Here is a 12,726-nt window from a genome sequence, read left to right on the forward strand (position 1 = left end):
CCTCCTTGGGTTTCCGAGGCGGTATCACTACGGAAGTAGATTGCCCCATCTTCCTTCCGAGGAGTGGCTGGTGGGTTTGAACCACCAGCCTTCTGATTAGCAGTCAAGTGCCTTAGACCCCAAAATCTCTGTGTGGATGAAGTTGAGTGAAAAGGAACATAGAGGACCAAAGGGGTTAAAAACAAAGGATATTCCTCACAACATTCAGACTGGGTTTCATAGGATTATTGTTATGTGCCGTCAAGTCAGATCCAACTCATAGTGACCCCTCCTTGGGTTGCCGAGGCAGTATCACTAGGGAAGTAGATTGCCCAACCTTCCTTTGGAGGAGTGGCTGGTGGGTTTGAACCGCTTAGTAGGCATTTTATTTTTGTGTATCAGTATATATTTCTAAACCCCACAATTCAGTGCTATAAACACTTTACCTGCAAAGCCCCAAACTTGATAGCTGAGGCCTCCATAACCTTAATTATTAGAAATCAGACCCCCTGAAGGGCACTCATTTGTTTATAGTAATAACTGTAAAAATATTTTTAAAAAATGGGTGCAATATCGGGAGCAGCCATTGCTATGAGCAAGGTTACAATGGCAATTTTATGCTAAATATATTTTTCCACAATAAAAAAAATTAATAGTAAAAGATTATAGGAGTGTCTGAAGTGAAAAAGTAGAAGCCCCCACTCATTCCATACCTGTAGCTGGAAGCAGCCACAACAGGAAGAATGGTCACAGGAAGTGATACCTGGATGAGGTGGGAGGAGGCATTGCTGTCTGGTGATGGATGGTGGAAGGGAAGAGGAAAACACTCTATGCTGACTGGGGCAGGGGGGCTTTTTTATTTTTTATTTTTCTTTATCGTGGAAAATATACAAGTAACAAAACATTTGACAGTTCAACAATCTACCCATGTAGAGTTCAGTGACATTCATTGTGTTCATCATGGTGTACAATCATCACACTGTCTGTTCCCAGATTTCTCCATCACCCTTAACAGAAGCTCAGTGTCCTTTGGGGACTTCTTAAAACAACTTCCTGTCATTGCTTTGGCCTCCGTTTGCTCGTCTGTAAAATGGGACTTGAACTAGACCAGGGTCCTCAGCATTCCTAGGAGGCAAAGCAAACAGAAGTTGCATTGCTAGTGGCAGAGCCCCAAAAGAAGGGAAGTTGGTATCTGATTTCATTATTTTAATTTGCAGAGAACTGCTAAATTGAATTAAACTGCCACTCCATTATGAAATAAAATATGAAACCATAGCCATGAGCTTGTGGTCACAGGAAAAAAAATACACACTCAAAACAAGCAGGTGGGCTGCTTCCGAATTTCCCCATCAACACTTGCTGTTCCTTCTTTGCCTGTCTGCTGGCATTTCTTTGCCAACAAGTGGTCAGAGGGATAAGGCAGCCCAGAAAAATTTGTCAGAGAAAAATGTAAATTAAGACGAGAGTGGACATTAACACATGCTTTAAAAAAAAAAAAAGTGGAGAAAAGTAACAATTCTGTTTTAGCAGAGGGAAAGCTGAGTCTCCGTTTTGAGGTGCCAATGACATTTCAAAGGAGCCTGCCCCAAGCCCCACTGGTCAGAAGGATGCTTAGGGGCCTGTGCCCAGCCAAGGCCTAGGATCGTTTTCCAGCCCCAGCTGCTGTGTGAGTCACCATGCAGCTGGTCCTGGCAGTACCTGGCAGGCCTCAAGCAGGGGGCTGGGGCAATTGTCCTCATTTGTTGTCCCCAGCATCAGCTGTTTCCAGCCACACACACAAGGAGGACAGAGCTGGCCAGAGCCAAAAGCCATGGCCAGATATCAGAGGGGCTCAACAGGGAAGGCGAGCCTTGCAAGGCAGCTGAGCAGAGGCCCTGCACTCACGGGAGCACAGCCAAGGCACGCATGGATGCCCAGTGGTAGCTCCCAGGAATGGGTGAGCCAAGCCACTGCCAGCTGTCCTCTATGGAGGCTGCCCCCGGCAGCTGCAGAGGGGCCAAGTGCAACCTTACAGTGGTCCCAGCCCAGGGACCCACCATGGAGTCAGGCACAGCTGCAGCCCTGGGGGCACGTGGAAGCACCTGCCCGGACAAATGAGACAGGTGATGAGCCAAGGCCAGAAAACTGCCAACAAAAGGCATGAGCAGGGAAATGACAGGAGAAGACAGGTGGCCAAGGGCATCTGTCCTTTGAACAAATGTTTATTGAATGACAGTAACACAGAAACCAGCAGTTACTAGTTTTTTTTTTCTTACAGCAAGTAATACATTCACTTTGTAAATATAGTCAACAATGGGGAGTTATTGCTTACTGGGTAGAATTTCTGTTTGGAGTGATGGAAAACTTTTGGAAAATAGTGGTAATGGTTGCACAACATTGTATGAAATTGTCACTGGATTGTACAGCTTAAAAATGGTTACAATGGCAATTTTATGCTTTATATTTTCCCATAATAAAAAAATAAATAATAAAAGATTATAGGAGGGTCTGAAGTGGAAAAGTAGAAGCGCCCACTCATTCACCTTGGTCTCCACTCCCCAGGGGTAATCATTGTCCTCAGCTTGATGTGTGGTCTTTAGAACTTTATTTTTATATTATGAACACATATGTATATAGTGTCTATCTAACCAAACACAGAATCTTACTCTTCATACCATTCCACAACTTGGTTTTTTCACTTAGCACTCTATCACCTTTTATTCAGTATGTTCTTTTGAAACACTGCAGTTTTCTGTGGTTATGAAGATAAGGAATGATGCTTCAAATGTCCTATGTTGCTACAATGCACATCCTAGGACATACATTCTTGCACATTGTTCTGAGTATTTGTGCCATTGGGGAAAAAAACTGCCATCAATTCTGACTCACAGTGGCCCCACGTGTGTCACAGTACAATTGTGCTCCATACGATTTTCAATGGCTGTGATCTTTCAGAAGTAGATCACCAGGCCTTTCTTCCAAGGTACCTCTGGGTGAACTTGAAATTCCAACCCCCTGGTGAGCAGCTGAGCATGTCAACTATTTGCACCACTCAGGGATAGACCTAAACATGACATCACTGGACACTGGATCACAGTGTTGGCATGTTAAAAAATTAAAAAAAAAAACCCACTGCCATTGTCAATTCTGACTCATAGCAACCCCCATTGGGTTTCCAAGGTGGTAAATCTTTACAGAAGTAGATTGCCCAGTCTTGCTTCTGCAGAGGGTCTAGTGGTTTTGAACCACCAGCCTTCTGGTTAGCAGTCAGTTGCCTTAAGCACTGTGCTACCACAGCTCCTTAAAGTTTACTAGATACAGCTAAATAGCTTCTGAAAACAGGTGACAGCCCCACTCATGGGGCTTGAAATCTATAAACAAGCCTACCCACACATTTTGCATATAATATTTAGAAGTTCACAAGCTCCCTCAAGGCCAAGACCTAGCAGGTCATTGGAAAGCTGTGATAACATCTTTTTCTCCCCGTCATGAGAAGTCTGCAGGCAGGAGCCACCTCAGCATGGCAGCCCCTGATTCACAGGAGCAGAGCGTTGCCTGGAAGGAGAGAGAGGAAACTGCCCAGCACAGCTCTGCTGTTAGGTTCACCTGATTATTTTCTTGTCCATGTCCCTGCAGGTGATTGCAAATAACTAACCAAAAGAAGTCCCTGGGACTGACTGTTTTGGACTAGGAAAGGTTACAGAGGAACAAATAAAGTAACAACTATATCAATCTTATCTTTGTGTGTGTCTTGTTAGCAAACTGTTCTAAGATCCAAAAATTAAAAAAAAAAAAAAAATTGCCATCTAGTTGATTACGACTTATGGAAACCCCACGTTACAGAGTAGAACTTCTCCATAGGGTTTTACTGGCTGTCATGTATACAGAAGCAGATCACCAGGCCTTTCTCTCATAGCACTGCTGGGTGGGTTCATCAACTTTTACGATGGTACAAAAACCAAACTCACTGCTGCCGAGTCAATTATGACTCATACGGACCCTTCTTTGGGTTTCCGAGGCAGTATTTCTATGGAAGTAGATCGCCCAGTGCTCAGTCTCCCAGCCGGCCGTCTCCCTCAGCAGCTGGCCATCCTTAGCAGTGTGTGTCTCTCTCATCTCTCTCTCAGCAGCATGTCTCTTTCAGCAGTGCACCTCTCTCAGCTGGCAGTCAAGAGACTCTCTCGTTCTGCCTCTAGCAGGGAGGTCGCATCTTCTGACCTCCTCTAACTACGCAAGAAGAATCACCATCAGCAGCCTGTTCCCATGAGACCAGACATGCTGCCACCCTCCAGCCCTCTTGCCAACTCTGACACCAACCATTCTTCCCACAGCACCCACCACCTCTCTGCTGGGTTCGGTAGTTTGTTGCAGTGGCCACACACAACACACAGATTATGGGGTTTATTAGGGAAGCAACAGGTTACAATTCAAGTTCAGGAACGTGCTCAGTCTCCCAGCCGGCCGTCTCCCTCAGCAGCTGGCCATCTCTCTCAGCAGTGTGTGTCTCTCATCTCTCTCTCAGCAGCATGTCTCTTTCAGCAGTGCACCTCTCTCAGCTGGCAGTCAGAGACTCTCTCATTCTGCCTCTAGCAGGGCTCCTTTTTGAGCCTGGCAGAGTGACCAAAACCAAATAATCCCAATATCAGATTCTATACACCAGAGAGAGTGAACTTCCCAGAAGATTGCTTCATGCCACTCCAACAGAACTATACCAGATGGATAACTTTAACAATCAGCTACTCATGGCAAAGGGGGAGTTACAAAGACTATGTCTAGAAAAGCCACACCATATAATTTACTAAACCACACCCAGTCTTCCTTCCGAGGTTGGCTGGTGGGTTGAAACCACCAGCCTTCTGGTTAGCAGTCAAATGCCTTGAGTACAAACCATCTGTACCACCAAGGGACTTTGTCCTAATGCCCACAGGCCCTAAATGCAAGAAATAAGCTGGGATCAGGACAGCCTAAAGGACCTCACAGACTCAGAATCAATCTACAGTCCCACAGTCCTTCAGCAAATCAGGCACTCGGAAGGCAAAGGCTGGAAGTCAGAAGACTCAAGTTCCCGCCAGGTCTCTCCATTAGTTAACCATATTCCCCTGGACAAATGACAGCCTCCCTTGATACAGGATCCATACTCCATCACCCTCCTAGGATGGCGCTGGGATCAAAGAAAATAAATGATAGGGAAATGTTTTGAGAAAGGCAAAGAGAAAAGTAATCTTTATAAGGAAGAAGAGTTTGAGCAAAATGAAGGGGATAAAAGGGCAGAAGAGAGTCCATATTCACCAGATTTATTTCTTAATACCACAACACAGGAGAAATGAACAATTTTTACAACTTCATTTAGAATTCCCAGATTAAAGCTGTTCAGACTCTAGTAGCACCAAGCCTGCTGATCCGAGATGCTGGTTTCTTTCTTGCCAGAAATTCCTATCAATCCGTGGTTCTCAAGCAGAGGCATTTGCTCCCCCAGGGGATATCTGGTGATTCCTGGAGACATTTCTGGTTGTCACAACTTGGGAAAGTGAATCTAGCAACTAGTGGGTAGAGGCCAGGGATGCTGCTCAGCCTCCTACAGTGCATAGGACAGCCTCCCACCACAAAGAAGCCTCCAGCCCCAGAAGCCCATAATGCTGAGAAACCCTGCTGGAGAGAAACCACAGGGCCACAGGCCAGTCACTCAGCCCAGGCACCATGCGTATGCGAAGAGGCCACGTGGTGTCCACAGCGCCCTTCGGCTCCTCTTCCTCTGTGGCTCATCATCCTTCACATACAATTTGGAAGCCTATCTGCCTTCACAGGAAAAGAGTAGCCCCTGCACAGGCTAGAAAACCTTTCAAAGCCTGACAGCTACAGTCATAAGGACATCCAGGCCTGGAGCAGGAAGGTTTGGGGCTGAAACGTAAGGCAGGGCATGGGGCCTGGGTCTCAAGAAGTTTTAAAGTAAAGTTTTTTCCGGAGGAAATTAAAATAACCTGGCATCTGTTTGTAAATCCCCTTCTCTGAAACAGCATTGGCCACCTGTGAGAACACAAGCATAGAAAGGTCTGTGAGTCTGTGAGTCCTCATTATTGAAAGAATTCAAACAAGGGGTTGGGAAGAATGCCCACTAAGCCAGCACTTTATAGAGTGAAACTAGTCAGCTGCAAATGGACAAATATTGCATTCTCTCATGTATGCGAAATAAGCAAACATACAGACATCAATTATTAGCGGTTACTGGGGGTAGGAGGGAGGAATGAAGGGGGAGTTTCTGCTTAAGGGACACTGCATTTATGTTAGTGAGGGTAGAACAATTTGGAAAAGGACAGCAGGAATGGTGGCACGGCATGAAAAATGTCATTGATGTCGCTGAACTGTAAATGTGGAAGTTGTGTTAAATAATGTTATGGTATGTATATTTTTATCACAATTTTAAAAAAGGAAAAACAGCTGTAACTGCAGCCTCCTTTATCAGAGGGCTTAAGAACAACTATCTCAACTAAAAGTTTAAAATATTCAAAATTTCAAAATGCACAAAATTGTACTTACAATCATCAAAATGTCCAATTTTTAAGTTAAACATATCTTACAATAATAAAAAAATGTTTTCACAAAGTTCAAATCTGATCGGAGGGTTTCCGTGAAGAGAAGAGAAGAGATTAGGACCAGGAGCAGAATGCACTGCCTAGCCCCAACTGTCGCCTCCCCCACACTTAGGGCCCCTGGCTGCCGGAGGTTGGCTTGCCCAGGAGCACTGCACTGGGCGCCCCCTGGAGTTGTGCTAGGTGTGGCCCTGCACTGGCTTTTCCTCTCTCTGCTCTGCTCAGCAAAGCACAGAGCCTCCTTCAGGAGGAAGAAGTGGTCCCAGTCCTACAGCCCCTTCCCATGGCATGAAACACCTTGCAGAGCTGGAGGGACCCAGTGTGCTAACGCCCAAAGGCAAGGATGAGGCTCTAGACTCTTGGTGGAGGCAACCGCTTGGAGTGGGGTTTTCACACAGAGGGCTGTGGCTCTATCAGCTGCCCTTCAGTGGTCTTCCATCAGGACCTTCAGTCTGCTGATGGGCATCGTTCTTGGAGATCAAGAGTCAGTGACCAAGGAAAAATGTGGAGTAAAATTCAAAAACAAAAATGACCAGAATTATCAGTCAGACAGAGATTGGTGAAACCCCCAAAACTATGGCCCCAGGTTATCCTCCAGATCCAGAAATGGGCTCACTTCCATGGACTGGCTCTCAGCCCAACAGCAGAAAGACATACATGCTGAACATCTACCCCAGCGAGATGCACCCACCTACCCGAGGGAGCTGCGACCCTTAGATCAATCAGCCATGAGACACCAGAGGGGCAGCATTCACATAGAGGGAAAGCTGGACAGATAGGAGCGCATAGATAAGAAGGGCCCAGGGAGGGGTGTGGTAGTCACAGGGAAGGGAGGGGAGAGTTTTTAATGGTTGGAGATTGTAATCGGGGCCATGAAATCAAATGTGCATGAACTGTTGAATGTAAAACAAATCTGCTTTGTAAATTTACACCCAAAACACATTTAAAAAAAAAAAGAGGCAGTGACCACTTGATGGGGTAAAGGATGTTGAGATGGCCCCACAGCCTGCCTTCTTGCGTACCATGCTTGGACACTTAGCCATCCTAGCCTGGACCTATGGATCCACACCTTCAGGAGGGTGGGGCGCTGGGAGGTTTCAGCCTAGGAGCCTCAGAGGAGACAGTGGAGAATGGCAGCTCTGAAGACCCCCAAAGTGCAAATGTCAGTGCAGACATTCCATGTCACATAAAGAGAAGAAAGAACACTGACTCCCACAGCAAATCAAACTGCAGAAGCAGGTGGAGCTTTTTACCGTCTTTTACCTTTGGTCTAGGCTTGCTGCTTCCTCCAGTCTGGCTGGTACCCTGCTCGCCAACCCCACCCCCCATCCTGAGGAGGCTACCTCGCTGCCAGCATGTACCCCCTCCCACAGGAAGGCAGGCCTCACCCTAAGCAAGAGGGTCTGCAGGTCTTCAGAGTCAGCCCACTGCTCCAAGACTCTGTCCAGGGTCTCAATGTACCAGGAGCCGCTTTTGGTATCCCTCCAGGAGACAAAACCTTAGGAAGAAAAGGTGGGTGGGTCGGACCCCCACAGGTCACTCCTCTCCCTGAGCGTGAAGGCTTGGCACACTTCCAGACTTTGACACAGTTTCATGTCTAGCATGAATAGCAGCCCACAGCTCTGTGGCTCTGTGCCCTCTGTGATCCTATTCCATTCTCACAACCACCTTGGGACTTTGCTTATGGTTCCCATCTTCCTAACCAGTAAACCAAGTCTCAGGAAAGTCAGGTGGCTCCCCAATAGGTGTTAGGAAACTAACACCTGTGTCACCTTCTTCTGTTGTTATGTTACCCCATAACACCCCCTGAAGTATTGTTATATTCTCATTTTAAAGATGAAGTGGCTGAGGCAGGGCAGGGACCAGGGTGAGGCAAATGAAGTGCATGAACTTGAGAGCATCTGCACCCTAGGCACCACGCTTGCCTAGCCCTGGCCTGGGCTCAGAGTCACATAGGTGACAAGAGGCAGAACCAGGACTCAAGAACGGGTCTCTTCTTCACCACCACAGTTGCCTTTAGGGCAGGTGAGAGGACTGACTCACTGGGCTGGGAAGATGAGTCTCTAGGTGAACTCACCTGGGAAGGTGGAGTAGGACACAAAGATGTCACTGGGTGTGGGCAAACTAGCCACAGCATCTGGCTGGTCAGAGCTCCCTGGGTCTTCCTGGAAGGGGGTGGCGTCTGACTCAGAGTTACTGCCAGAGGCCATGTCTTCAGGGGAAGCAGAGGCCACCTTAAACCCATGGTCTTTCTGCTCTGCAGGAAATAGAAACAAACACCAACTTGTCACCAAAACACAGACCAGAGTTTTTTCCTCACTTCTTGGTGCCATCCAGTCTGTCCCCAGCCTGAAATGATATGATTTCCTGGGAATCCAGGGTCTCAGTGTTGGGCAGATACAAGCTAGAAACAGAAACAGAGCTTTATGTCTTTCTGTGATAAAAGCATCACATGTATTATGAACTGAATTGCCTCCTCCAAAAAGATAGGTTGAAGTCCCAACCCCCATACCTGTGAATCTGACATTGTTTGGAAATAGAGTTTTTGAAGATGTTATCCGTTAACATGAGGTCATAGGGTAGGTCCTAATGCAGTCACAGTGGTGTCCTTAGACACTAGGAAGACCATGGGAAGATACATCTACAAACCAAGAAACACCCAGGGACACCAGAAGCTGACAGTGACAAGAAAGGATCTTCCTCTAGAGCCTTCAAAGAACACATGGCCCTGACAACATCCTGCCTTCAGACAACTAGCCTCCAGAACTAAGACAATAAATTTCTGTTCTTATAAGCCACCCAATTTGGGCCATTTTGTTATAGTACCCCTAAGAAACTAAGGCAATATTCATTAAATAACTTTCGGGGAGAAAAAGAACATAGACATTTTATAAACAGCTCTAAAAACAAGTTACAGAACAGTATGTAAACTAATGACCCATCTAGCAGATACATTATTGTGGTACAGTGAATTACTCAGTATATGGCCTTTCTAGCCATGGTCTCGTAACTCCCACCAAATGACTGGGTGGGGCCAGACAAATAAGGTGGCTCACCAAGGATATTGGCTAGCTTACTAACAATGCGAATAAGGTGTGTAGCGCCCTTGTGGGGGTGGACCACACAAATAAGGTATATGAAACCCTAATGAGGGGATTGGTCAGTCTTGCCATCGTCCTGTTAGGCCTAGAAAAGCCATCCCAGAGGTGAAAGGGGGGACCACAATCACCAAAAAAGAAGAGCCAGAAGCGCAGCTTGTCCTTTGGGCCCAGCATCCCTGCACTGAGAACCTCCTGGACCCAGAAGACTGAGAGCGAGCTGTAATACTGAGACAGCAAGAAGCGGCCGCAGAGAAGCAGCAGCGGCAGAACCAGACCAGCAGCGGACAGAGCAGTGGGCTTCCCAACCCACAGAACAAGAGTTGAGTGCCTTCAGGCTGGAGTGGGCTGCCTCTGGGCACTTATCAGCAGAGCTAAAGAGCTTTATAACACTTGTCCAAGCAGGTGGACAAGAGGCTGGGTTGCGGGACTAATGGCCCGAGAGATGCCAAGAGCCAGAGAGAGGCCTATCTACAGGCACGTCTGAGGAGACGCTGTCCTGACCGAAGAAGTGTATCCTGAGTTGTTTCTGATCCTGAATTTGTAACCTGTTACTTCCCTAATAAACACAATAATGAATGTGGCCTGTGAGTTGTGTGTGGCCACTGCAACGAATTATCAAACCCAGCAGAGAATGCCGCAGGAGGGACGCTTGGTGCCAGAATTGGGAAAAAGGTTGGAAAAAAGATATATCTGACCTTCACCTCATAGGAATCACCTTTGGGCTGATGCTGATGGTGACTCTCTCTCCCCCTTGTGAAGTCAGAGGAGGTCAGATGCTGCCCCCATGCAATTTTACTGTTATAGACAGACAAGAAGAAAAGTCTGGAAAGACACACCAACTGTTCACAGCAGCTACTACTGAGCAACAGGATTAGGGGTAGGTGTTGGCAGAGGCCTTTTACTTTCCACTTTTATATATCCCTGAAGCAGTTTATGTCTTTGTTTTTTAATGAGCATGAATTACTTTTGATCTCAAGAGTTTATCTGCAACACTTAGTTGGTCATTTTGTAGTTAGTTGCTACTTCTTCACCACCTTTACAGCCTCTTCCTCATGACCACATTAAACCTCAATGTAATGAGCAAAATCAAGTCAAAACAAAGCCCAGCCATCTTCACACCACTGCAGAGACAAGTGTGGCTGCTGCTAACTGGTTTGCTGCAGCTCCTTCCAGTCTTTCTTCTATTTGCTTTTGTTTTCACCTGGTAATTAACACACTGCAGGTTCAACTAACTGTGCTCTTCCCCTTACTACAGCAGCACAAGGATTTTCCACGGGCTGTAGCCTTCCTTGAAATCATGGTTTCTGACAAGACAGTGAAACACATGCACACCAACAGAGGAACTGAAGGTCAGAGAAGATGAGTTCTTCTGTGTCCGAGGCTAAAAGCCCAAACTGAGAAAATGATGTCCTCAATTTACATTGGGAATTGAGAGCCATATAAAGCTTGTCTCTCTCTCTTTTGGCAGAAACATAGTGAGGAAAGGTCTATTATATTATACAGTATCCCCTTTATGAAAAGAAGCCCTGGTGGTGCAATAGTTAAGCACTCGGCTGCTACCCAAAAGGTTGGTGGTTCAAACCCAGCCAGAGGTGCCAGGAGAAAGACCTGGCAATCTGTTCCCATAAAGATTTTAACCTAGAAAACCCTATGGGGCAGTCTTGCTGTCACATGGGTATGAGTCAGAAACAGCTCAAAGGCACATAACAACAACCCCTTCCTGACAAAAGAGGGAATTTCCTGGGTCACAGTACCAAGGCTGTTTCTCCCAGAAAATGCAGCATCTGTCTTACAGAGGCTGTGGATCTCACAAGCACTCTTATCTTGCCCCGTCTGCAAAGCCAAATTTAAATTTGCAGGCCACTACACCACTAACAAGTCTATAAGGCCTCACTATATGGATTTATAGGTACCAAAGTTACTCCTATTTTCTTCTTTCTTGAGATTTCCTCTTTCTTTGTTCTACTACATCATTTGTTTTACTTGTTCTTAGCTGTCACTGAATTGGTCCCCGATTTACAGCGATACAACAAACAGTGGAAAGTAACACTGCCCAGTCCTGCACTGTCTCCATAATCACTTGAAGATCAGATTGTTACAAACTGTAGGGTTTTCACTGGCTGATTTTCAGAAGATCACCAGACCTTTCTTCCTAGTGTGTCTTAGTCTAGAAGCTCCACTGAAACCTTTTCAATGTCACAGCAACATCCAAGCCTCCACTGATGAGACAGGTGGTAGCAGTGCACAAGGTCCACTGGCCAGGAAGCAAACCCAGGTCTCCTGCTTACATTTCTTAAGATATCTCAAACCATGTTCCGGAATCAAAGGAGGCAGCAGAAACATGCCAAATAATGACACAAAGTCACACGTCATAGGATCCATGGAGATGTTTACACCTTTGGCCCAATAATTCTACTTGTGGAAATATACCTAAGGAAATAATTCAATTGAGGCCAAAAGCTCTATGTATATGAAGACATTTGTGGTTGTGTTAGCCAAAAACTAGATATTATCTAAGTGACTAATGGAGATGGACTGACATAGTGGCCAACAATGGGCTCAAACAATCAACGACTATGAGGATGTACAGGACCTGGCAGCCTTTCGTTCTGCTATACATGGGATCACTGAGTCAGAACCAACTCAAGGGCACCTAACAACAGGGAAATGGTTTGGTACCTTACTGCATATCACTGAAATGGAACATTATAAAGCTATCTGGACTAGTGATTATGAAGACTGGGGAGATATGGAAAGATGCTTAAGGAGTAACATGAGATGAGAGAAACAGACTGTCCTGGGCTGGGGTCCAATGGTAAGAGGCAAAGGAGATGTCTGTTAGGTGCCAGAGTAACATTTTTTTTTAATGTGGTCATCTTTTCTGTCTTTTCAATTTCGGAATCCAAACTCCTCAAAAGCAGTGGCAGGCGGATCTCAAAACCTACTATACAGCCACAGTAGTCAAAACTGCCTGGTATTGGTTTAGTGACAGATACATAGACCAATGGAATAGAATTGAGAACCCAGATATAGATCCATTGACCTATAGTCAGCTGATCTTTGACAAAGGCCCCAAATCC

At 46.1% G+C, this 12,726-nt stretch overlaps 2 protein-coding genes across 2 annotated transcripts in view; one reads left to right on the forward strand and one right to left on the reverse strand.

Annotated features, from left to right (window-relative positions):
- LOC103205473 (chymotrypsin like elastase 2A) overlaps positions 1 to 3,612 on the forward strand; it is an 18,692-nt gene extending 15,080 nt beyond the window's left edge. Inside the window, exon 8 of the mRNA XM_007950786.1 lies at positions 3,595 to 3,612. Coding sequence (XP_007948977.1) covers positions 3,595 to 3,612 — 18 coding nt within the window. The remainder of the gene's footprint in view (positions 1 to 3,594) is intronic.
- Positions 3,613 to 5,889: 2,277 nt separating this feature from the next.
- CASP9 (caspase 9) overlaps positions 5,890 to 12,726 on the reverse strand; it is a 30,881-nt gene continuing 24,044 nt past the window's right edge. Inside the window, exons 7-9 of the mRNA XM_042782299.1 lie at positions 8,623 to 8,802; positions 7,934 to 8,043; positions 5,890 to 5,982 (exon numbers count right to left, since the gene is read on the reverse strand). Coding sequence (XP_042638233.1) covers positions 5,890 to 5,982; positions 7,934 to 8,043; positions 8,623 to 8,802 — 383 coding nt within the window. The remainder of the gene's footprint in view (positions 5,983 to 7,933; positions 8,044 to 8,622; positions 8,803 to 12,726) is intronic.

This window comes from Orycteropus afer, unplaced genomic scaffold, assembly GCF_000298275.1.
Source record: "Orycteropus afer afer isolate SDZICR_OR568_19922 unplaced genomic scaffold, OryAfe1.0 scaffold00288, whole genome shotgun sequence".
Taxonomy (NCBI): Eukaryota; Metazoa; Chordata; class Mammalia; order Tubulidentata; family Orycteropodidae; genus Orycteropus; species Orycteropus afer.